A 27,261-nucleotide genomic window follows, 5' to 3' on the forward strand; every position below is an offset into this window, starting at 1 on the left:
CTTCTTTTCTTTACTCTTGGCCATCCCTTTTTTTCTCTCCACTCAGTTCTGAATACTTGCAATTTCATATCTACTCTCTCATCGAGTTTGTGGCACTTGAAAAGATGCATTTAATATGTAAATGTTACAATCCCTTTTTTGCCTCTCCATTAACATAGACCTTCCTACTCTACAGCAATATTTGGAAAGAAGTATTTTATTTTTCTTTTACTATTTACAAATCCCAAATGTCTTTACAAATGTGGAAACACGTGGTGAGAATTTCTTCTCTGCTCAACTGGATGGTTCAACTCTGTTCCTGGAGGGAGTGAATTTTACTGCTGACCTAATTCTGCTCCTGTTAAAGTTGGCACTGAGTGGTTTTAGAGATTTTCAGCCTCAAAGCATTACTATTCTTTGTTGAATCCAGAGTTTAAGAAGGAGAGCTGAAGTGCAGCTCTTTCAGATGGAATAAAGAAGGCTTAAGCCTGGTACTTGGAATACATTTATTAACTAACTCTATCCAAAGAAGTGGCCTGGGAACCCAGATAGAGGAACCTTCACTCTGTGATAGAATTTTGTCAGAATTTCCAAAATTGATACTTTTTGGCATCATGCAGTGTCTCTGCTTTCTGCATCACTGGCTGTTTCTGCTTTCTTCATTTGTGCAGGCTTATTGTATAGATTGAGTTCACAAATTGGGGAATGGTAAACAAGAGCAAAGGTGCAGTATAAAAATATAAATTTCTTCAGTTTTCCTTGGGGAAAAAGAAAATCCTTTCAAAAATTGTATTCCTGTTTGAGAATAATTAATGTCAAATTTTGGGTGTTGTATCTGCTACATTAATTTCAATCAAGCGGGGAACAGTTTGGGTTTTTTTTGTTTTAAATGCACAGCAGTTAGGGTACTGGTTGGAAAGGGCACAGGAGGTGTGTAACACTTGGTCATAGCTGTAGAGCTAGTGCTCTTAGATTGGCACAGCACAACGAAGTAATGGTCCTTTATTAAAAGGAAGGTCTGCATCTCCATTCTAACTTGGACTGTAATGTAGGGGTTCATAGTTGGAAACTGTCCCGCCATGTCCCCTGTACTTCAGCTTTTAAGCAGGGCATATTGGTAACTATTAATGTAACGCTATGAACGCATACTTCATTCTTTTGCATAGTTTTGTGTGCTTATGCCAAAGGCCTGGGTTTGTGCAAGGATTTCTTCTCAGGCTGTTGCAAATGCTTAGACTTGTGAGCTTTTCTAAAGTAAACTCACTTTAATAAACCTGTAGGTGGGATTTACTTGGTCTGTCTCTCCGGACTGCAGTGTCTCAGAGTGAAAGCGATAGCCTCACAAGGTCACTGCTGCCCTGCAGTAGTGGAAGGCCTTTCAATTTATGCTTGGTCATGCCCTTTTAACTTAATGTTCTCCTTCACACAAGCTGGTAGTGATGGATGTCCATTCAGACAACCTAATGGCCTATGGTAACTATAGAAGAGCCTTTATATCAATATTCTGCAGCTGAGACCCATCAGGGTGGACTGTCAAACTGCTCTACACCACATCTAGGACCATTTTATGCAAATAATAGCTGTGATACCATTGCTATACTTTATGGTGTCAAGCAGGACTGCAAAAGATCATTTCCATGGGTCAAGAGGAAGTTGATCTTTGTAGCTTGATATATCAGAGGTCATTTCCCTCTGTCAGCTGTTGCCACCTTGAACAGTACTAAACCCACTGCAGAATGACCTCAGCTCTGAAGGAATCTCAGCCATAGATGGAAAGTCTGCTGGGAGATCCTCAGTGGCATTTCAAGTGTGGCAAGAGTATTCTGAAGTCAGCAACTTCATGGTGAGCTTCAAAAGATAACAGCTGGCTTACCCCTGGGGAATGAGAGATTGGTATTTGCTTCATGCTTGCTCCTATTCTTTGATTCAACTTTTCCTGCAATCTTTCATTAGTTAATTTATGTACCTGTTTAAGATACTGCAAGCCTGCCAAATAGAAAACATTTCATTTCTCACTGAAATCTCAGCCTGTATGCTAAGACGACCCGAATTTTTATGTTCAGGGAGCTGAGCCTTCCAGACTCAAGTGAGATAGTTTGCCTGTGTTGCTCACAGGTCTCAGGGGATACCTGTCCAATGCAGAGACTGTCACATTAGGTAACAGCTTGAGATACCATGCTGCAAATCTGTTTAAGTGGAACTTCTCCAGGGCTTATTGTGTTTTCCACAAAACTTCCAGCTACATGTGTTCTTAGTCAAAAAATGTTCATGTCTTTTCCATTTGTGGAGTGCCATTTGCACTTTCATGAACTTCCTACGTAACTGTAAACTAAGATGTTGACTTCTGATAAGAAATGGAGTGCTTGCTAATGCAAGAGAATCTGTCAAAAGTCTCATTAAATTCGTTAAAGGTATATGAACTAACAGTGAATGAAAAGACTGAAGCAGGAACTGGAAGCATAACATATATGTAAGATCTGCCCATCATGAAGTCGTGCCATCATTCAGAGAAGACTCAGCGTTTCAAGTTCCTTGGTAGTAACTTCAGTGCTACTTATCAACCAGTTCATCCACCTGTATGTTGCCCCTTACCCTTTAAAAGGTATATTAGGAGCATACGTGGCTTTTTTCAGTATTACCGTAAACCAGAAATAGTCTGTGTTCCCATTTTTATGCACTCTAGCAGATTAATTTGTTGCTTCCTCACTTCCTTATTTAAAGAAGTTGTTCCTTGTAGTTTAGTCACCTTGGCATGACATCAAGTTTTGTCGTGACAGCAAGTTCCTACATGTTAGGTCCTCTGGACTGGCCATTTTAGCTTCATTTCTAGTGACAGACATAAATTACCCGAGGTATACTATCTTGTCTTTACTGTAGGTTATTGTGGAGTAAAAGCATGCAAGTTGTGATCTCAAAGCTGATAAGACCATGAGCAGTTGGTGTCTAAGCCTTTTAGACAACTGCTTTCTAAGAAATGACATATATACTGTTTTTTTGAAATGTGAAGAGGTCAAGTACCATGGTTCTGACTTGATTCTTCTAGAGGATTTTCTTAATTTTCTGCTACCAAGGCTGGTGAACACATAATCATGGGGATGTCTATTCTGTCTTGCACAGGCATTTGGCCAGTACCAGCCAGATGTTGGTGCGTTGTTCTTATTCCAGTCTTTGTTCTGAAGAACAACTTCATTACAAAATAAAAGAGTCCTAAAAAGCACTTATTTCTTATGTGAAACCTCTTCTTTGACAAGATGAAGAGAGTCATCCTGTCTTTAATGGGATTGCATTGAAATGTGTGTAACTCTTGTTGTCATTCCATGGCATGATCGCTACTTGAGGGGCAGATTAGAGGTCAATCAGCCAGAGCCACCGGGGCGCCCACAGCTAGCCTCAGGATACTCCCTACAAATGTAAGATCAAAAGGGCAGGCACATGAAAATTACTGTTTACTTTTTATGAATTATTTCCCAGAGATGGGATCATTAGCAGAATCTAAATGCTGGCTGCCTCTTAGTGCAAGGACACTCCTGACAGAGCGCGCTCGCTTGGGCACACCTTTCCACTCGTAAAGTCAAAAGAGTTTCTGTTTCTGCTTTTGTGAGATTTCTGTATTATTTAAATAACTTTCTGGTTGTTTTTCCCCAAAACACTGTCCCTACTTCTGAACATGCTTATAATTCTTAGATGTTATCCATTTCTTTTGTGCAGCAAAGGTATTTCAGAGCCTGTGTTTGTACCCCAGGGACTCAGCAGGAGATGCTTACCTTCTGAAGGAAGTAAAACTTTCTGGTAATTTTCCCAAGTGAACAGTGGCTGTTACTTAAAATTCCTAGCTGGCCAATGGGTACCACAGTTATCCCTACTGTAAATACAGGGGAAAGGTGAATAATGGCTGTGATGGTGAGGTACATGTTGGCAAACACTGATTCAATGTCTACTCCTGTGGTAATCTTCACACATCAAACTCTACACATTCTTATCCACATAAGTATCTGGCTTCTGTTTGATCACAGTAATCAGGGCTATTTAGAAGGGTCACGGTGTATTTGCCCTTTTGTCTTGTGTCTGGAGCTATGAAAGCATGGCTTTGGAGTAAATGTTGATTGAATTCTAAAAACACTGGCAGTACCCGGGAACATGTGTAGCCCCTGATATGCTAAACTTGTGATTCCAAGTAGAAAGCTGTTTGCTTTTTAAAATAACTTTGAAAAAGTTACCTTGAAGTACCCAATACATGGCGGATATTACTCTTTAATGAAAACCAATATGAACTTTCCTCTTATCATCCAACATGTTACTACCCTTAATGTGAAATAACCAAATGCTGCCCAGCATAGGAATGAAACTAAATCTGGCTGGTAACCAAAATAAAATCCCTTATAGCTATTTTTGTATGTTCTTAAAATGTGTGCTGTGAGATTAGGCAGTTGTCTTCCCCCCCTACCCCCCACCCCGTTTCTTCTAGTTTTCTTTAAAAGTTAAAAAAAAAAAAAAAAAAAGAAAATCTGTCTTGCAGCCCCCGCCTATGATAAAATGCAGAAAATCCAATGTTACATTCCTTTATCTAAATCCTCATCCGTCCTAATCTGGCTAGACATTTTGGAAAGGTATGTTTTTACTTATTTGGCATGATGTTTTCTCAATGTCATTGGCTTTTTTGGCTTTCATCTTGACAGCAGTAGATAGAGAACTTCTTGCTAGCGTTTAAAAGGATAAACCGAACATCTCCTTTCCATCTTTTTCTGTTGCTGTTGGATAGAGCTCAGGAAAGTTTTTAATCCTTGCAAAGAAGTGAAAGCGAAAAGGAAACGTGTCTGCAGATGAGTGGGGTTGCTGGGTCCTCCATAGGGGTCTGCAAGTGACCAGCTACAGGACTGGGCCTGGGGCTTATTACAGCAGCATTCAGAAGGTTGAAGCACAGATGCTATAAAAGTAAGCCCTTTGAGGCACAGTTTAGGCTTGTACTGAGCTGCACTGAGTCTCAAAAGTTTTCTACGATGTGTCTTGGACTTCTAAGGCTAGATCAGCACTAAATGGGGAGGTCTGTATACCTCCCTTCAGTCATGAAGCCATGCTCTCAGGTTCATGAGATGTCAGAGGGCAACTGATTCGGAGCCAGGATGGGGCATGCTTGCTGTGTGTTTCTTGCAGGCTTTACACTAAGGCGGAATCGGGTATCTAACTGTGCTCACCATCTCAGGTATCTTTGCTGTTGATATCTTCTTGTTCTCATAGTCATCATGGGAAACAATGGTTTTAAGATGCCTTTTATTGCATCTGTGCTTCAGAGACTCTTACATTGCCTCTCTTTTTCTTATAATGTGCCACAGAGGTCCTTAAACCTCCCCTCTGAAGTGGTCCATCTTGAAGCTGATACCCAAATCCAGACGGGTTTCCCCAGTACTGTTAGGTTAGGAAGATGGTGGAGGTCCCTTCTCCACCCAATTGCTAATAAAAGCGAGGTACACCTGTCAACTGATAGCTGTTAAATTAACATTTCCATTTCCCTGTGTTTAGCCTTATCTTTACATGCAGGTGTATATGTGTTGGGAGAGGGACTATTTTTGGCTATACTGTAGGAAAGCCTGAAGGTAATGAGCTGTGCATAGTAAATCTTGCTTACTCCATAATTTCCACTACATTTCAAATTAAGGGCCTAAATTAGGGTTAGTGTCAGACTTGCTCTTTTGCTATGTCCTAATTTTGTTTTAAAAGCACATAGCTAAGGACTTTAATACGTTTTAGATTCAGTGCTTGTAAGTTATACTAAAATCCCTCAGGGAGCCAAAATAACTTATTAAAACCTTGCAAATGTTTTTGACTGCTGCATTCTATTATTTTCCATTCCAGTGGTAGCATACAGCCTCTGCTGCTGATGGGTGGAGGAACGCAAACCTCCAGGGCCCATTAGACTTAACTTGTTTACTGCATTGATATCTATATGTTAAATGACAAGAGAGTTCAGGTTATTGAATAATTTAAAATTCAGCTCTAATTGGTGTCGTATGACCTGGAAAAGGCCATGGATGACGCCAGGAGCATGCTGTGAAATTCTTATAAATAATTCATAAATTAGATCATTCATTTGCCTGGATGTCTTGTTAAATGCAGAAGTTTGTAAGTAATAACTGATGATATAACACCTGTAAGTATTTAGTTCATATGCTGGAAGGTAATCTACCTTGATGATCTTCTAGCAAAACCTGCCAGAGTACGAGAGTTAATTGCACTAGGGAGAATGCACTACATTTATTTGGGATGGGCTTTGGCAAGGCGTACCGTGCAGATGTTGCATTACACATTCTCTATCAGCTAGACAACTATTCTGTGTATGCCCATGTTAAAAATGCAGCTCATCACTCTTCTGCCCTTATTTCACATGAACTCCAAATGCACTGGGAAATGGTAGTGACCTGCTCTGCTCACAAATAGTATAGTTTTTGAAATATTTATCTAGGTCTTGAACTACTGATTCTTCAGTAAAATAAAGGGCAGAAGTAAAAAATTGAAGTCAGAAAATTGTGATTTTTCATTTTTATAATGTTGGCAGCACATTGAATGTTAATAGTTAGACCTGGTGCTGTCAACATTAGTATATTGGCATTTTTCTATAGTGCAAACAGGAACGATACAGTTTTCTTTTGGAAAGCAAACATGTTTGCTTAATTTTAGTGGTCATGTATTGCATTTCCATATGTAGGTAGTGTTTGGGCTTAATGGGCATTCTGCTCACAGTGACTTTAAGACTCAACGTACAGGCTCCTCGCTTTAGTTTTCTTGGAGCACTGTATTATTAATGACTGCCTTATCAGCCAGGGTAAAAACAGGTTGCTGATCTGAAATGGAAGCATTTGTTAGAGATTATCTACAATATTTTTGTAGCTGCAGAAGAAGGGTGGCATGTTTATTAATGCAAAATATACACTTAAAGCTGAGTGCCAGCAAATGCTCACATGCCACTTTGACTGCAGGTTTTTTGTGCACCTGGCATTCCGGCTCAAACCCTCTTAACAAAGAGGAGGAAAAAAACTGAAGGCAACACAAACACAGGAGGTGTTCCTGTGCTGTCAGCTCACAGCTATAGATTCACTTTTTTGTGATGTGAACCTATTCTATTATTTCTTTTTTTTATTATTTGCTACACCTGTTCACTATATTGAGTTCAGTTGATTTTTACAGGAAAAATACAGGCTTGTGACTGTCATTCAGATACTGATTCTTCGAATTGAGACCGCTTGTTTTATTCAGTGGAATATGGCAATCATAGCTATACATAATTTCTACAGAAAATGGTGCCTTCTTTCTTGCTTGAAAAATGGTCAGCTCACCATCCAAGTTATCTACTGTATTTATCTTAGATACTGACAGAGACAGTTGCCGAACTGTTATGTGAGCACTTTGTAATGATGTTAGGTTACTTATGGTAGAGATTTTAATAAAGGATTATGTGATTTAAAAAAATATAATTGATAGACTTCAGTGGGTCTTACTAATTTACTTCAAAATCTTTACCTTTTATATTCTCCTTGATAAATTCTTACAGACTCTTGGAAAGAATAGCTCCTTAATCACTCGTAATGAACTTCAAATAGTCCTATCATTTGAAATAATTGTTCTTAAAATGGCATTTCTGTTGCCCCGATATTCTACCTGAGCTTATTTATAATATATTCTCCTCATTCTACTGACAAGAGCAAGTGCTTATACTGTCGATAGACCTGCAAACCGAAAGCCAGGCTTTATCCATATGAGACCCATACATCAGCAATGCAGAGTAGAGACTGAGTTCCAGGTGATGTATACCCTAGTGAGTGAGTGAGCTAGGTCACTAATAGGATCGTAGAACCACTTAGGTTTGAAAAGACCTTTAAGATCATTGAGACCAACTGTTAAGCCAGCGCTGCCAAGTCTACCACTAAACCGTGTCAGTAAGTCCTGCATCTACACATCGTTTAAATACCTCCAGGGATGGTGACTCCACCGCTTCCCTGTACAGCCTCTTACAGTGCTTGACAACCCTTTCGGTGAAGACATTTTTCCTAATAAATTTTGCTGGAGCCTGTCCAAGGAAAAGAAATGAAGCTGGTGAAGAGTCTAGAGATACGTGCTCTTGGTGCTCTTTAAGGTGCCCTTGTGTATGATAGCTTCTCATTTGTCCATTTAGAAGTTTTTGCATCATCTTTAAATATCTTTAATTCTCTGTATTTCTCCTCTGGTTTTTGCTTCTATTCATTCTTGGCTTCCTCCAGGGTCCATGCTCAGACCAGCACAATGGACTGGTTCTGAACCTGCATGTTCCTCCCTCTGTTTCTACCCCACTAAAAGAAATGTCAGAGCTGAAAACCTAGGTTAGAGAAGTGTTTTACAGATACAATTGAGAACAATTTTAGTTCATTGTCTTTTTTATTCAAATATATTTTAGCTACAAACTGCAAACCCAGGTGCTATGGGTTAAACTCTCACGCTGTTAACATTTGTAGGAATTTTGCTGTTCACAGTAACAGCACTGTATTTTGCTAGAACCCTAGCTTTTGTCTTCAGAGTGCAAGACTTTTCAACGTAATGATTTTGGGCTGTTTCTTAAACATGTTTTGTACATGCAGAGCTACAAGTGAAGTCTGTCAGGACCTTGCCTGTGTTAAGATTGTAAGATCTGATCAGTTACTAGTTCATCTCTTGCAGTACAAAGCCCTGTGTGCTGGAGTCAATCTGTAAATGCGTCTCCTCTGCCAGTGCTGTGAATTAACACTGCAGAGCACACAAGTTGCATTTAAGAAGAATTTGCACAGATTATAATGCTGTGTGCATAAAACTGGTGTGCTGTTTGTCTGTTTGTAGGAAGTTTTAAGGACTGGATGTTTGTTTAAGCTCTGCTCTGAATCCCTGAGCAAAAATTACTGGGATTGCAGTAAAGATTTCTGCAGTAAAGAGCTCCCCACGTGCCTTTGTTTTTAAACCCCCCTGAAGATTATTTGAACTATTTTTTAATATCTCCTTGTTTCCATGCAAGACTTTCACATCTGATCAAGTCTTATTAACTCCATATGTTGCAAGGAGCACTCTGAGTTTGTTTGTTTGTTTAAGCCTCAGTTAAAAGAAGTTGGATCTTTAAATACCGTACAGCAAGCCTGGAAGAGCTCCGTGGAGGGGAAGGCACAGCTGTTCCATCATGGTCCGTCATGGTTTCCATGTGTCCCGTAGGCATTATCTTTCTTAAACTCATCTTGCAAAATTACCCAATTCCTTATGCTTGTGTGTCTTCAGACTTATGGTAATAGATGGGTGTTTGGATTTTTATTTTTTTTCCTTTTTTTGATCTTCTTTCCCCTTCACCTGGTCTGCATCTTACAGGTCTGCCATGGCATGCTCTTGTCTCATCTGATCCCTCATAAGTGTAAAAGTCCCTTTTCTCTGGCACTGTTACCATCCAGCTGTACTTTTCAGTTAAAGCATTAACAGAAAAACACAAATTCCTAAAAAAGTTGTTGACTGTCTTCTGACTACCAATAGTTACGTCTTTTTGGGGGGGTTACACCCTGCAAAGTACTGAGTAGCTGTCAAAGGCATGCTGGAACTTAGTCTTCTGCCTAACATGATCTCCCTCAAAGGAATAAAAAAACCCCACTCGCATTCAATGACATTAATGAGAATTTTTCCCCCCTGCAAACATATTGTAACTGTGAAATAACATTAAAGTTTCTCTGCCTTGTTATGAAGTCTTTAAATGTCAATGCCATTTCTGAGACCATCAGGGCAGATTTAATGGTGGCCAAGGTCAACAAATGCTAACTGGTACCTCTCTTTTAGGGCCTTCAGGGGCTCTTAATAGAGTCTCAGCCATGAAGTTAATTTGCGATGTGGACCTTTATTCTTAAACCTGCTACTGATGATTATTTTGTACCATCTTCGTTTGTGTGCTTAGCTTTCTTAACATTCTTTTGTCTCTTCAGTCAATAAACCAAACTGCTAAAATCCAGAATTTCTCGGTTGTTTCATCTTTAGAGTCTTCTCTCTTTTTCTCCATGTTACTTCTGTTTATGGGCTCCAGAAGGATAGGTGTATGCTTTCTGTAGACCACCCTAAGCTGCCAGCTGTGGTAGGATCCTCTAAGAATACCTCCAGGTCTGCCACCTTCGGCTGTCTTGGAGGCTGGGAAACTGGCCATTTTGAAAGCTTTTCTCTGTTGGTGCTATAAATGTTTCATTAACAGAAGCAGGTGAGGTATGAAATGAGAGACAACACATAACCATGGGAATCTCTTACTTTCCCTTTTTTGTAGTATTTTTTCCTGTTACTGCTCATCCCTTTATGCATTGTCTAATTTAGATTAAAACAGTTTTGTAGCCTTTATTTGTCTACAAAATACTGCAGACAAGGATGGCATGCTACAAATAATAAATAACCAAACTCCGTCTTGTTCTGCTCAGTTGCCCTGCCAGCCCCTCTGACTTTAGAATATTTTAATGTCCTGCACTTTTCACCCAGTCCAAGCACCAGACTTTGCTCAGACATTTAGCACTGACATTAATGCAAATGCCTCCAACTCACTGGGCTCTTTAAGCAAACTGTGGCATCCTTGGCTTTCAATCACATGGCAGGGAGGATATATTTGTAGCCACAAAACTGGAAATAATAAAATATCAGTATTCAGGTGCTAATCCACGTTAATTTACATTCTGTGAAGTCTACAAGAAACTTGTAATTGGTTGTCTTGAAGGGCAGCAGAGTATATTTGGTATTTTGTTTATTTATAAAAAATAATTTAAATTATACATATAAACACTGCATAGATTTAGATTATATCTCTCTTCTAATCATCGCTGGACGCTTGCTTGCATTCCTAAGTCCTAGTGTTTTGAGGCTTGCTGACTGTCTTCCGCTCTATGTGGTAATACCTGTCTATTGTAAGCGTGGACAGAGTGCAAATAAGACCTTTCTTTCCACCAGTGGATACCAAATTTCCCTGCTAAACCACTTTCACTGCAGCGGTTTTGTTATCTTTAACAAACCTGTCTTCTGTAATTAAAAGAATTAGATCTTTGTGAAAGGTCCCAAAGGCTGGAGGAGTTTAAATTTGGTACGTTATTGAAATTAATGCACAAGTCTAGCAAAAGAAATGTGAGTACCTGATTCACTGCTGTTCTGATGTGCATGAAAACTCAAATGTTTAACTGCCTACATGAACCATAGTGCAAAGATACTCGGGGATGTAAGTAGGATTTTGATGTCTCTTACATAATATCTGTAAGTATAACAAAACGACTAGAATTTGCTTGCACTGGGTTGACAAATGTGAATTACAGTTGCTTTCTTTCTTCAGAGTTTTATCAGAGTATAATCACTTGCCCAGCTTAATTGAAAAATCACTTACATTTATAGCTGAACTTAAACATGTTTTGTATTTAAATGACAGCTTTCGATGTACAACCATTTTTTACAGAAAGTAGTTGGTTTTTATCTGTGTTTCTGTAAAGATATTTCAGAAACTCTCATCAAATTTCCAGCGGTAAGTAATATCCCATTCAGTGCAAGGTGAAATGTTTTACATCAAATCTCCTGCTGTGTAATGGCCAATCAAAGAGTATTTATAGTGGCTGAATGGATTTTTTGGCTCAGTATTCAAAATTAAACATTTTCAAACCTTAACATTTAATGTTTTTTGCCACTCTTCAAGTTGATTTTATGTAACCCTAGATGCTCACAACTACTTGATACTCTGAAGTGACTCATTTTATGCTGAAGATCCTGCAGGCAGTAGTTTTACATTTATTACAATTGTGTAGATGGAATGAAATGTAGATTTGATAGCAGATTCGTGTCTGTCTTCTGATAAACATTTTCTCGGGTTTGGCTGTATGTCCATCTGCATGATGCAGCAGGTTATTTCTGAGAGAACACATTTACCAAGTGAAATTAATGAGCAGAGGTAAATTTTGGTAATTCACAGGAAATTGTTTCTCTTATTGCAGGTATCCAGTAAAAAGAGCTTATGCCAGCAACCATCTTTGGAACTGGATGGTTCCTACTTGGGTATTAAGGGATCTCAAACTTTGTATAAGAACAGTAAAGCATCAAAGGCTGGAAGCCCAGCCCGTGTTGCAGCGCCTCAGCCTTGCAGAAATAACCACGATTATGGGACTGAAATGCACTACAACCATCAGGAGTCTCTGAAGGAATATCCGGTAGAAAATGGCTTGCACAGGAAGTGTAACAACATGATTTCCCCAGCGAAGCAGAGGAGCCCTCGCCATGTAAAACCACCTCAGGAGGTGGACCAGAAAGCAAATGAATTTCAGACCACATGCCCTCAACAAGTCAGTCAGGGTTGTGCCTGCAGACATGGAGGATGCTCAGGGAGCATGCAGGAGAGCCACCAGGTCAGCCGGGTACTTAGAAAACACTCAGGACCAGTTCACAACACCTGTGATGATTCTAGGCACTCTCAAGTTTCTGGGCTGAATGACAGTGTGGACTCAAGGCCTAAAGAAACAGAGAACGCTAAAAGGTTGTATGAAGAAAGAAGGCAGAAGCTGCTTCTGCAGAAAATGGAGCTGGAAATTGAAAAGGAACGACTCCAACATTTATTGGCTGAGCAAGAAGCAAAACTGCTCCTGAAACAGCAGCAGCTACACCAGTCCCGTGTGGATTATAACAGGTGATTTTGAAATTCCTAATTTATAACAAATTTCTAAAATTCCTAATGAAACACGCGCCATAGTTAATTAAAGTGAGAGAATGGAACTGATAAAATAAGTAAGACCTGTAGCACAAATTCTCTCTAACTGTGATTTAGAGGAGAGTAGACTTACTAGTGTGTTAGCATGTAGCGTTGGGAAACAGCATGACAGCTGTGGAAAGCAGCAGAGAGAAACAGTAGGGGGTAGAAAGAAAGGTGCAAGAAAAGCAGTGCTAAAAGACTAGGTAGGGAAAGTGAAGCAGCAGAAGAAAATGAGAGGTTGATCTTAGTGCAGATATTGAAGGAATACAGACATTTGGCAAGAGAGCAGTGTGGGCGTGGAGGACAGATGTGGCATTTCCCCTTCTTTCTTTGGAGAGGTCAATTTTGAAGTATTTCATCTTCCTAGGCAGGGACTGGGCAAAGTGTATTTTACAGAAAAGGAGATAATTTTATGTATATGTGAAATATATATATGGAAATGGAATGAAGCTCTGTGTAGCAAGGACGTTTTCTTTCCAGTGATGTTTGTGGAAGGGAGAATGTCAAGGCTGAGGCACAATACATGATTGAAACTAGAAGAAGGGAAAGGTAACAACCCTGGAAATACGGGATGTGGCTTGAAAGGCCCATGAGCTAGTTGCAGAGGTGAGGTAACATCTTACTGACAATGTAAATTGAGTCTCTGGGAAAGAGGGAGAAACTAGTTTACTGGTATCACTTTACTAGAGTGGAGAGGATGAGTTAAAGGGAACAGCTTAAAGCAAGTTGAATAAGCCAGTCTAACTCAGTTGTGTACTAGCATTTCAGCATTAGGAAGGGAAAGAAGTGGGGAAAACTCTAGCAGTCTTTTGGAAGAAGCTATAGGAGGGTTTCACAGGGATGCTTATTTTGATACTGTTAATATGGCAACTGCTGACAACATCCCATGAGAGTCTGCGTTACATGACCCACTTCGTACATTCAACTATTATAACCACCATGGAGGAATATATCACTTTTTCTTCTTAATCCCAGCCCCCTGATTACTTTTCAAACTATGACAGAGAATGCTGAAAATTAGGTGGGTTGGTTTTTTTTTTTGTTGTCTTGGATTGTGGCTTACATTGAAAATAAGGTCTTTATATGGCTTTAAAAATACATGTCTTAAAGGCAATCACAATCTTGTGTGTTGAAAATGACTGAGGTTACAAAAAAAGGATTATGACTTCAGGTGAGAATTAAGTAGGAACAGATGGATTCTTAATCATCAAATACCTTAATTCTATGCATGCATCTGTCTAATGAAAAACAAGTGGAATATGAAGGACATACAGACTGAGGTTTTTGGTGGTTTTGTTTCTGATGGATATTTTTCAGCATTTGAGTCCAGAAAAAAATGGATTTACGATAGATATCTATGATGATGTGCTTGTTAATGCCATTATGCCTATTTTACCCTTTCCCCACCCCACCCCCCGAAAAAAACTTCAAGATTTACATAGCTCTAGTTACCTAAAAGAATTCTGTGAAAGAAAATCATATATGATGAATCTGAGGATTCAGTATTTTTGTGATCTCTCTTCAGAGGTGCAGATGAAAGCACGTTTGCCATATTCAGTCTAAGAAGAGCATCTAGAATATAGCACACTTGCTCTTGAAAATATTCAGTGTCTTTAGAATTAAATGGTTGATATTTACAAGTAAATCTCTTGGGCATCATAGTTCTGTTTCAGTTCTAGGTGCGTAACTCGATAACAGGGTAATTTTATATACCACAAACAATAAGAATTTGTTTAGCTAAGCTCAAATACCCTTTGCTTCATTGTCAGGAGGCTCTAACCTAGTTCATGCCTTAATATCATGACAGTTTAAAAAAATGTTACAACAAAAATCCGTTTCCAGATAGTGTTTATTTTTGTCTGTCCTTCTGCATGGGTACAGTGCTGGTTAGGTCCATTCTGAGCTGCTGAAAGTATTGTCATTGAATGACAAGTAAAGGTCTGACCATTTGTAATTATTAGCTATTAACTCTTCTGCTTTTTTAGCAGAAATACAAACTGATCCTTTTTTTGGCCACACTGCGTCATAACTGCATTTTAATTTCCCACATTTCCCTATTTAGCCTCAAGTAAGCATAGTGCTTTGAGTTTTCAGTTTCTCTCTACATGAAATAGTTGCTCAGCTGTCAAAAATGGTGTGTGTGCTGGGAAAGGGGCAGTTCAGCAACTCCGTGTGATGCCAGCCACACCAGAGTAGACAATTATGGAAACAATAATTCCAGATCCTGGAAACAGGAATGTTATTCAAATAAAAAGAGAGAAATACCTCTACTGTTGATTTTTCTATCTTCATTGGAGAGAAAGAAAAAGGTGGGGTAATCTTGTAAAGATGGAGCATCATGTGTGGGCACTTGGTTTCAGGAGACACAACCATCTCAAATGAATTTATTCAGTTTACACAGGATGCCTTTGAGCTCTGGTGCAGCTGGAGCTATAAACTGAGCCCAACAGGGATGTTTGTTACTGGATACTCTGACCATTTTCTTAAGGAAGCTGGTCCTTGGAAATCAGTAAATGAATTTTTTCTAGTCTTTTTCCCAATGGTAACCCTTAGAAGCAAAGGCACTGGACATAAGTCAACCTTCCAATACAAAAATGTATTTGAAAGTGTGCAAACAGTCACAAAAGATGCGTTTAATGTGATGAAGTGCTCTATTTGCAGGCACACAACTCACCTTTTCGTGGCGAGTTTCTGGTGTGATGATTTGACCATCTGCAGAAACAGCTAACTCTGCTTTTTCAGGTTTAGAGGCCACGTACGTGTTTCAGAAGATGCGCCCATTGATGAAGCACCTGGAGAACTTGCTGTAATGATGAACAGCAAGAGCATGGGGCTAAGGTAATTTCTCTTTTCACTTCTAAGTACTTCACAGTGTCAGTATATCTTCTTGACAGTGGTGCTGTTGGCTGCCAAGTGTATTTGTTCATGTGTTTGTTTCAGATTAGAAGCTTTTTTCTGCAGGAAGGGTAAAATTCATTGGCTGTTGCATTTTATGAGTCAACTCAGTAGTTATGCTGACCTGTTACTACTCAAAGTTTAGGGATTGACTCTCTGTAGAGGTCTGTAGAGGTCTCGTGTGTCATCTCTTAAGGACGCTAACCTAGCCCAGTGCAAAATGGAGTTTTCACAAAATCTTAGCTTTTGTTCTTTGTTCTAGGTACTGCCTGTTATTTTTTTCAATTAAGATCAGAACATCTCTTTAGTTTGGATTTGGACCTGCTGTAAAAAATACATTACCCTTTAACTCCCAGATAAAAATGATCCTTTATACTTGGTTACAGTTACTCGTTTTTCAAACAATGCTGAGTTGCACCTCTGCAACTCAGTGTGATCACAGCAAACTACCACTGCAATGACTGGAATTAGAGTTAAGCCAGTTTCTAGCTCTTTATCTCAATTTTGCATGCTATTTAAAACTTTAATCAATACATTATTGTGTTTTCTTTCTGTCCCATCCATTTCCTGTTAACACTGGAAGAATATTCAGGCTTATTAGAAAAGCAACAAATAAAAACTGTGGATTCGACAGGGGTTTTCTCCCTTGCTCAAGAAGTAACATCATCTTGCTTTAACTATAACATCTCATGCTTTAACTATAGGTGTTCGTTTGACCAAAATATCCTCAGGTGGACAAGATGAACAGCTGTCCTTTGAATGGCCCCTTCTTTAGGGACTTCAAAATAATAAGCTTTTCTCTCCATTAGGAGAATGCTGGAAGAGCTGTTAATTTATTTATAAACTAAGCATCCATTGCTTTCTTTTTTTTCTTTTTCCTTTTTTTAAATCATGTGATACTGATTTTATTTTATTTCTTGAGATCCCTCTTCACTGAAAAGGGATAAGACTCTTTCTCCGTAACAACAGGAGTTGTTAGCCCTTGGAATACTTCACTGCTTAACCAGGTGTTTGGCTGCTGTGAGTTACTGGCATATCCTCCTTACATTCTGATGCTTTATTGTTTTGTTTTCACACAGACTGAAGTGATCAAAGTGTGATCACTGGTATGTTTAAAATGCAGTAGCATTAAGTGCCTTGGAGGAAAAATGTAACCTAGAACATCTGTAGGGCTTCTTGGCAACAGTTTACCAAAAACCTGCAGAAATCTACATATCCTAAGCAGGGGAGATGAGGAAAACCTGTGCCATTAACAAAATGAGAGTTCCAGATTTCAAAAGGTTCCCCACCCTCTCTTCATTCCCCTGGTTTAATTTACTGTAATTTTTCAAAGTGAGTATGTGTTCGTGCAGTCTCAAGTTGCCATGCCAGCTGGTTCTGAAGTTTGGCAGCAAAACACTTGGAAGTTTTTCTTCCTGTATGCCATCTTCAGTTTTGCAAAGGTTACCAGATGAATGCTCCCTAAATAATTTACTCTAATGTAAGGCTGAAAGAGGCTACGGAAGACAAGTACATTTGTCTCTTTTATGCATTTGAATATGTAAGTGTTTTCTTCAGTATCGAGGGAGAGTGTGCAAGTGTGTGGCTTGAGCTTAGAAGGAGGAAGAACTGGTAGGAGTACATCTTTTGTTTTTAACAGTGTCTTTTGGAGGGTTTATTATTATTATATTTTTAGTTGTTATTTGTTTTTTAATTGACCTGCCAAATGGTTCTTGTTACAGCAAACGCTATCAGAACGCTAATAGAAAACCAGCCTTCTCTGACTTCCAGTTCACACATAAGAGCTCCTCTAGCAAACCTCACAGCATGAAACTTGATTTCAGTCTTCAAATAAGCCGATCTTCACTTAAAATTATCCTGGTATTTTAAAGGAAATGGTGAAAGTCCTTTAAAATACTAAACTTGCTGAAGTGAGATACTGGAGTTTAGAAGTAAAATAAATAATATAATCAAGAACTGAAAAACATAGGGTTTTTTATAATTAACAGCTCATTTTGAGTTAATTATCTACAATTACGAAAATCTAATTGCAATTTATTCTCTGCTATCTGTGGGAAGAATTGTAGGCAAGGGAATGTGCATCACTGCCAGGCATAAATGCTATAGGATGGGTAGAAATAATAGAGGAGCCCTTAATGAAAAACAAAAAGCAAATAGGAGTGTGCAGCTGTGCCAGGGTATTGAAAGGTAATTGTAGTCAGAAATGAGATACGTACTTTAAAAGGCATCTTGTCATCTCCTGTAGGGATTAATTTTTTCCCTCCTTGAAAAAGGGGAAAAAAGATTCCACAAACAAATACAATACAGAGGTTGATTTCTGGTACAGAATTTGGTCATTGTCTGTGAAAAAGGGAACTTTTATCTTAGGGACTACTACAAAGCATAGCCGAATTTCCTAACAGATGCCTGTTTCATTTGCTTTTCTGAATGTGCCATTATGTTTTTTTCATTATCAAAGTCAGCTAGCATTGTCCATCTCAGCCTCTTTGGATGATCCTGATATGAATTTGCAGTATTTGCAAGTGTTGAATTTGTCACTTCCCTGCTGGGTATGTTGAGGAGCTGTTGGGAAGAAATGTGTCTGTCCCTTTGCTTGCTGCAGCTGGGCCAGCGTGTGGGACCAGAAGAGTCTTCAGATGCAGGATCTCCAGTTCTCTAAGGTGCGGCAGTCAGAGCAGGTTTTATTGAGGATGGTTTTCAGTAGCTTGGAGTGCTCCTAAGTGAGCCCACAGCCAATTTTCAGCTATAGAGATAGTAACTTGTACAGTTAATGGCAAGTTGTCTGCCTGTATAATTTCTTTTCAAATCTGCCCCAGTGTGCAAGACGCTTTAAAATATTCAAAATAAAAACATAACCTGATGCATTTGTTTAGCATAAAACAGCCTTTTACAAAGCGCTTTCCATCTCCCAGACGCAGATGCTTGGTACATGCTCAAGTACCCACTCCATGCGTATTCAGTAGGATCAATACACCCGGCACCTGCTTTTGTGTGTGCTCCTGATGTCTGCATCTGGGAGAGGAATATCAAAACAATCCACTCTGTTCACCTTTATTTAATCTCAATGATGGATCTGAATGTCATGGAAATCAGCCCTTTTTAATAGCACCAACTAGAGAAGATGCTGTTTGCTACTTTGCAAGCCCCCCTTCCCAGAGTTGTGCTTTGTGCCTAAATCTTAACGTACAAGATGCCCTGCTTTTTGCCCTGCTGTACGGCTCTGCCAGTACAGCTTTCTACTGGCCTTCTCTCTAACCTGCATCTTTTCCTGAGATTTCACACAACACTGCCACTGCACCTTGACACTGACCTGTGCAAAACATTATAAACAGGAATACAGCAGCTATCAGATGGGTTTACAGTTACCTGCAGGCACTCTTTCAATGTGCTACCTGGTTAAAGGAGTATTAAAGATTTGCAAGTGAAACTTGCCACCTTTAATTCCGTCGAAGGCTTTTTCATGTTCGTGTGCTTCATTCTGTATCACCCGTGTATATTTTTTTCCGGTTTGTATTTTTAGTTAGTTGAAAATATCAAATGCAGAATTCGGCAGTACTTTCCCCCACTATTTGAATGCACATTGCTATGGTGATAGTTCCAGGAGGGAATGCTGTCAGGGGTCTTTTAAATGATTTTTATGTTTATGGTGTAACTATTTTTATTATCTTGTGATAGAAGGTGACAATTATCTCTTGCTCCTTGTTTAATGCTTTGTTATGAACTCGATTTTTTCTGAGGCTTGTTAGACATTCAGGCATCTTTCTATGGTGTGATGTGCAAGCATACTTCAGTGTTTTTGTCCAAATATCCAATGCAATTAGACAGAGGAATGCAGACTCGCAGCTCCCCCTGCTGTCCCAGGCATATCCAAGTTTGTTCACACAATACCCCCCTCCAACTAATTTAAAAAGTAAAATAAAAATCACATGCAGTCACACTGCAGTCACACAGCTCTGCCACCTCTGACCTGACTTGCACTGTCCCCATTACTCATGTGTTTGAAGGGAATTGATAATTAAAAACCAGTGGCAATGGTAGCACCCATTCTATTTCCTATTTGGAATGTTGTTGCCAGTTCTTCATACCAGCGTGTGTCACCTCCTGTTACTCTTGTCCTGAGTCTCTGGAGGAGAAACAGTCACCAGCACCATAAGTGGCTTGTTGTCCAAGACCTCCCAGGCTTCAGTTCATCTGTGAGATGTCCTTGATCTATTTAGTAGTTGGCCAACTTTTAGGAATGCATTGAATACAATTTGCTGGGATTTTTATTTTTCATCTTTTTGCTGTTTTGGCAGACTGGCACATTAAATCGGTCTGAAATCAACTGTGCTTACAAATGGCCCATAAAATCTGTGTAGCTGGAAGCCACTTACCCACTTGTTAGTGCTCCTTTTAACACCCAAGTTACTTTCTTGTTCCAGATAATTTTACATTGAAGTTTGTATCATTTTTAGATAGGATATTTGTGGAGCGAACACTTGTTTGGCCAGTAAAAAAAGTGCTTGCAGAACTGCCAGTAGCGCAAATGCTGAATTAGGTGCAGATAATGAGTTTTTCTTTCTCTCGTGGCGTTGTCTGGCTATATATAGGCACAGCATCCCTCCAACAGATGGCTGCCAGGGTCTGTCGTGATGTTAGCAGGAGAGCATAGTTGGAGTCAGGTGTACGTTTTTGCTTCTTTAGTGCCACGTGCAGACTCTGAAGGTAGTAGGTTCTCATGATCATATATGCTACACACAGCAATATTACATCATTTCCATTATAGTCCAAAGTAACCTTGAGCAGGAAGCCTACTGAGAGACGACGTATACGGTGTACGCAGGAGGTACCATAAGTAATCTCTATAGGCAGATGGAGCCCACCTGTAGGTGAGGTCTTCAAAAAGCACGGGAACTCTGGTGTTAGAACACTGCTAAGTGTAGGATGGCAATCAGTGAATAAAACTCAAGGGCTTTGGTATTTTCACAAAAATTGCATTTCTTGCCGGTCTTGTGCATAGGTAAGGTTCTGCAAAATCACATATCAGAACTGAAAATGCTCAGAGATTCTTTTTCTTTGGGTTGAAATATTTAAAATTCATGCATCTCCTGAAGGAGTTTGTTCCTTGCCAACACTTGCAGACAGTGAGAGACATTTTTGCAAGTCATTTGCAGATGCCTCCTTTACAGGAAAATGTAGACACTGTTAGTTTACTGCCTGAATTGAATTTTGAAAACCTGAACTCTATTTTCGTAAATTGGAGTGGATAACTTTTTCAGACAGATCGTTTTGTTACTTTTTATTTTGATATGTAATCCTGGATGAAGAGAAATTGATGTTTAATCTAGATATTCATATGTCCCAGAAATCTGTGAGTTGGAAAAGTTAAGAAAAATCTTATAAAACAAAATGTTCTGGAAGGTAGTTTTAAATTATGAGATTTTAAACCCACCCGCTCAACTTTCATGCCATTTAAAAGCTTATATCAGAACTGATGGGCCAGGACTAAGAACAAAAGCTATTGGCATTACAAAGTTGAGCAAGAAATCCTCTGTACCCTGCTGTTCTGGCCATGGTCACAGCTGCACTAAGCTAAAACCCACTTCCCCACCCCGTGGTGACCTTGGCTGCACTTCAGCACGCAATTGAAGCAAAAGGCAAACTCCAGTAAATATTAGATTCTGCGACTTGCAGATGTACAGGCTTACATATAAAGATAACGGCATGCGTGCTCTCACACGCTCTCCAGCTCTCACTTTCTCAGACTTTGGTATTTGCCACTGAATTATTCTGACATAAAACTTCCCAGACTGTACTGGTGTGCTGAGCTGAACTCTGTGGCTTTGCATGGGTGCTGAGGCTTTGCAGAACTACCCATTACCTTTATAACAGTGCTAATTTTTGAGAGCCATGCAGAGAAAATTTTAGATTCAGCCCAGCTGATTTGTTCTTCACACTGCTCCTGCGGTGAAGAGGATTGATTTTTGTGTTTCTTTTGATATTTGGCTTCCTTTCCTCTGGTACTCAATGCTTCAGGCCTTAATCCCTTAACCTTGAATCTGAGCATCAAGGCTTCAGGAGGGATCAGGTCTTTTGATGGAGAGAGAATGTCTTTTGTTGTACCAAATGGTAGGGAGTGGTATACGGCAAGAAAGCTCTCCAGACAGTATATATTTTCTGTTGTGTTGAAAGACTGTAAACAGAGAGTGGGTTTGGTGGGGATTAAAAGTAATCTAGAGGAAGGTGGGGTATTAGATGCAATGGAAAAGAGTTAATGACTTTTTCTTTAGCATTTCACCAATAACTAGTCTATCATGACAGATGTGTACTGGGTTGCCAAATGCTATAGTCTGATTTGGGTAACGGTTCAAAGCTCAGCGTGTCATGGAAATGGCAGTGTGGTCCCTGATGGAGCAGGGGAAAAAAGCTTTTCAGCTTCTCAAAGGGCAGTATTTGTGGAAGCAGATGCTTGCTTGCCCTACCCAGCATAAAGAACAGTTCTGCGGGCAGTCGGGAGAGTTCATACTGCTGGATTTTTATAGGATCATTAATTATATGTTATAAGGCAGCTAAGCATGGCATTCCTAACTCGATGAATTCCATTATGAATGGCCTTTTCATATTCTTCATCTCATTATATTAAATGCATGTGACCTGAAGTTTAGCTAAAGTTATTGTTCGGGTTAACTTTCATTTAGTGGTTGCCCTAATTTTAGAAACAGTATGATCTTTCGATTTTGTAGAGAGACAGGTTTTTTCATGCATGTTTTTGCAGCACTATTTTAGGTAATTTCTTTTGGAACTAGGTAGAAACCTCTGTGAGGTGGCAGGGGAAGGATTTAGTCACTCCTTGATTTGCCTGGAGATTTCTGTACCCATGTCCCCGGGTGACAACATCCAGTTACACAGATTTGGCTATCATCTCCCTGCCAATAACTCTTAAAGCCTCTGCTCTGTGCCGTCTAGTCTTGCATATCTGAGTGCCTCCCTGACACATAATCCCGGTTGTTTTGCCTTCAGATCGTTCCTAATCTGGCCAGAACAGAACTCCTTACTTCTTCTGCTGAATCTCTCTTCACTTCTGATTTTGATAATGCCACATCCTCCCTGTCAGTCAGACTCATAACCTCGGGATCATTCTATTCCATACTCATCTTGCCTGCTGACAGCTATTGCAGCTTCCTTCTCTTTTGCAGCAAAGACATGCCTTCAGTGTGTCAACAGTTAAAACACCACTCTTTGATCTAATCCTTCATCTTGCACCTTAATTAATGTGTTCTTTGACTGCTTAATGTTCATTCCCCTCCTTCAAAATAATTTTTCCAAATGGGTAGCTTGGCTGCTTATCCAGATCTTGCCACTGTTGCTTCTCTGAAACCCTCCCTTCAAGGCTTGTCTACAATATCAATCTGTAGAGCTCTGCAGAAAGTCACAAAGTTCTTCTTATTTTGTTTCTTATTTTGTTTTCTATAGCACCTTTACTCCTCCATGGGACTCAATGCTGTGTTGGGTTCTGCATGAACTTTCGGCCCTGTGCTCCTACTACATTCCCTAGTTCTTTCTGGCTTTTGCAACCACTGAGTCATGTCATGGTGACTTCTGCCTCTGTTCTGTCTGTTCTGATTATGTCTTTCTAGTTTCCCTTCTTATCTCTTTGAGCCTTTTTTTAAACTATTTTTCCCAGAGCTTTTTTAGAGTTTGAGTGCTTTTTTTCCTTCTTACCCTCAATCCTAATTTGATGAGTTTCAAACTAATGCATCTCTTTTGACTGACCGCAAGGATGGTCTCTGCTTGGTAAGTCTACCTAAAGATAAATCCTAATCAAAAAAGTATCACCAGTGATCTAGGGAGAAAGTATTATAACTCGACTGCAGTGACAAATCATCAGCTCTTCTGTGTTGAGAAGTTTACATATGGTTTCTAGCGCACAAGAGTTTGAAATAAGACAATATGGAAGTATCTCACTATGTCAATAGTGCCAATGCAAGCACCTATGTCAATAGTGCCAGGCTTCATCTCTTTGTGTAACTACCTGCCCTTCTGTTTGATTGATGTGTAGTTAATCCTTTTTTCCTTTTTAACTTTGTGCTCCCTTAACCTCCATCTACATCTTGTATGCTTTTTGAGAAAAACATGCCTCTGAGAGGTGGGCTGAATTTACATACTGGCTGTACTCAGTAGGGCTGAGGTGGTTTGGCAACACAAATAATGCAAGCCTCTAAACCCATGTCACAGCGTCAAAGCGGCACTAGTGACAACAGCGTTGGACAGGCATTTCCAAACAGGTTATAACAAACTGGTACAAAAGTAGATTTCCAAGACCTAATCAGTAGCCATAGATCTAAGATGGGAAGAATTTCTTGTGTCTGGACTAACAAAAGTACATGGTGTATTTGTCACATACAGTGTCTGGGGCAGGTAACTGGCAGGACAGGGTCTGGACAAGAGCCCACACCTTCACTGCGTACAGCCTCATGCCAGGATTTCTTCCCTTTGTAGCGTCCCTTGATACTGGGTATCAGAGCGTGTCAGTATGTATCTCACTGATACGTGCCGCTTAGCGAGGCGGTTTTCTGTCTGGTTTCAGTTCTATTATGTCTCTTTATTTCCTGAATATAAGAGTACAAAAACATGTTAAAACTGTTCCATAAACATCCTGGTTGAGTCAATACTCAGTGGTGCTGTCACATTCACATAAAATCCATGCAGTGAAAGGAAATCTTTAGTGTGTTGTGTTTTGTGGGGCCCAGGCCCTGGTTTTTAGAGTTGTATACCATCAGTTAGGAGTCTAGATCTGTATTGCACTAGCCATAAATACCTGATTTTTTCAGTCACTAGCATCAAACATGCTCTGTGAAATATGTAATTTCAGTGGATTTAAAGCAGTGGAAGTGGCCAGAAGTGATATTTTAAATCTTTATCAAGAGCTACTTTGTCACTTCTACATCTGTTGGGTATGGTAATCCACTAATTTGAGCAAAGTCCGCAGTCTAACTTCTTTATTTACTTCTTTTTGGGCTATAAGATCTTTTTTTAAAGCAAATCAATAAACAATCTCAGTGTTTTCATTTTACTAAGCAATATAATAAACATGAGTACTAGTGTAGTAGTAAATCATTAATATACTCCTTAATCATAGAGTGACTATGTCCTGCAGATATGATTTAATCAGGGAAAAAAGGCTGATGAAGTGTAAAGATGCATCAGGAGGGGTGTTTCCAACAGAAGAGGGATAATGCATGACACCATTTTAAAAGACCCTAGTATATGAGCATTTAGGATGCCATGTATATTTATAGTTGCAGACCTGGCTATATTCTAGCATGTCATTGTTTTTGATCATTATAAAACAAGAAACAAAAACCCATGTCAGGTTTGTATTTGGCTGGGGAGCCAGTGTGGTGCCAGGAGGCATGCTGGTATCATGTGCCTTGTACCTGGGCTTAGCCCGTGCCAACACCCCGAGCCTTTGATTCTTTTTGGAATAAGAAAAGCATTAGTCTTCAGATTCATTAGTCCTAGGATTTGTAAGACTTTGACAGAAACATGCCTATATAACCCTACAAGCCAATAGTAATTTGTGCTTAAAATAAGAGGACAGAATTTTCATGAAAAAAAAAGGGTCCCGTAAGGGTGCTCCCACATTGGTTTCAGTAATCATTAGACAATCACATTCAAGGAGAGCAGCCTCAGAAGAACAGAACAGATAAAACCTCTCATTGTGTTTGTTACGGAATTTGATGCATTTATGAAAGGTGTTCCCTGATACCAGAGGAGCTGTCAGTGACCCAGAAGGTCATCTCAGGATCCTTTTGTGTATTTGCTCAGGTTCGTGGTTGTTAATTTTCATTGCTATCAGTGTGAGACATTTGTAACTTCATGTTCCTGCATTTCCCCACTTAGAAACCAGGGATGATAATTTATCATGCCAGTATCCTGAGCATTGAAAGTTAGCATCTATCAAGTGCAACTTTGTCAGTGAACAGAAGCAGCTGTAGATGTTAGGTCTTTTATAACTCTTCTGTCTGCATATAGGCACTGCAGGATCCTTCAAAACTCTTAATTGTCTGTGCATATGTAACTCTTCATAATACTTGCACATGAGAGTGCAATCTTAAATATCTGTTGCTCTAATTAGGCATCTCTTCAAAATGCCTTGTTAGTGGGGCATACTGGAAACCCTGAGAGTACCTGCTTTCCAACTCTTAGTGTGTCCCTTCTTCGCTATATTGTCATTTATCCTTAGCAAATGACTGCTCCACGATGTGATCCATGATCAGAAAAAGCAATTACTGCTCATTTACTGAAAGCCTCTGTTGCCAACACCTATCATCCTGTCTGGAAACACCTATGGAGGAGAGAGTGCTTCTGTACCGATAGTCTCAGTGAAGGAAAACATAAGGACTCCTGCACCAAGCAGGTTACCTGCAGACTCAGACCGATTTCTGCAGCAGCAGTTCAGCCACAGCCTGTTTTGCAGTGCAGACCAGTACTGTGAAGTGTTTTGTCCTGGGTGAGCCAAGTTGAGAAAGGGTGATGCATTGTTCTTCTATGCCTTTATCACAACCAAACTGCAATCTAATTTGGGGGATGTTTGTTCAAGAGATAGCTTGCATATGGCATTTTGATGGGCACCTTGTGAATGTGGCTGGCTCTCAGCCAAACAGTAGTGATGCTGGATAAGGCACTGAGACAGGCATTCACTTTGCTGAAGAGCATGTGATTCTCCTTTTGAAGGAGAGGATGATGCAGCTTGATGTACTGGAGAAGTTTGGATTTAGTTCAAAAACTTTGTTTGTCCTAAACAGGATTTTTGCATCATTCCTTATGGTGCTTTCACTGGTGACAGCTAGGCAGGCTTTTCAGATATACAGACGCTGTTTTGAAGGATTGTTTTTATACCTATGACTTGACATTTACATGACTTTCTTTTGTGAAGGCTGACAGCACTGCTTGCTGGAACGACAGCTGCTCTGCTCTGCTCTATAAGAAAGGCCAAACACACAGTCACAGCATTTTGTCCTGCTGTAGCTTTGCCAGTCTGTTTTCTGTGGCCATTTCTCTATGACTGTCTGAAAACCTTTATGTGGGAATTTTCTTTGGATTCAGAAAAGAAGAGAGAAAAATCATCAAAGCTCATTTTGCTGTTTATTAGGAAAACTAAGATATGTAAGAAAGATTGTGGTGAGGAGTTGGAATATAGCTAACTTAAAGCAGAATGAGGACAGGGCTTCAAAGGCAAGAATATAATTTTAGGTGGAATTTAGCTTCATACTTTCTACAAATGGACCTCTAACTGTGTATATTAAGTGAAGTCCTGACTTCATTGAGGGTAAAGGCAGTATTCTGATTGATTTAATGAGGCCAAGGTTTCACCTCTGGCTGGTGTGATCTAATAGGTCATTGCTAATTAAGAGCATACGTGGCCTCAATTCTTGCTGGTGGAACAAAATGTCTGAGCACCAGTCTCTGAGGGAATGGGGAAGGAACTGGTCTCTGAAAGAGTGGTCTGGAGAAGTCGTGCTATAGATTACTGTACCCTGGTGCAGCTTGATATATGGAAAATTTTTTACCAATGTAACTCCTCCAAGGTGAGAGAAAAGTAAACCTAATACAGCAAGTCCAAGAGAGACAGTTCAACAGGGGAAAACAAAAACAATAGAGGAACCTGATACAGGCACAGACATCAC

The 27,261-nt window shown here is 39.7% G+C and overlaps 1 protein-coding gene across 4 annotated transcripts in view; it reads left to right on the top strand.

Annotated features, from left to right (window-relative positions):
• Positions 1–27,261, top strand: part of KIAA1328 (KIAA1328 ortholog) — a 173,677-nt gene that overhangs the window by 102,336 nt on the left and 44,080 nt on the right. For all 4 annotated transcript variants that reach the window (XM_030511642.1, XM_030511644.2, XM_030511643.1 and 1 more), the window contains 2 exons: positions 11,949–12,634; positions 15,440–15,535. In XM_030511642.1, coding sequence (XP_030367502.1) covers positions 11,949–12,634; positions 15,440–15,535 — 782 coding nt within the window. The remainder of the gene's footprint in view (positions 1–11,948; positions 12,635–15,439; positions 15,536–27,261) is intronic.

Source organism: Strigops habroptila, chromosome Z (genome assembly GCF_004027225.2).
Source record: "Strigops habroptila isolate Jane chromosome Z, bStrHab1.2.pri, whole genome shotgun sequence".
In the NCBI taxonomy this organism is placed as follows: domain Eukaryota; kingdom Metazoa; phylum Chordata; class Aves; order Psittaciformes; family Psittacidae; genus Strigops; species Strigops habroptila.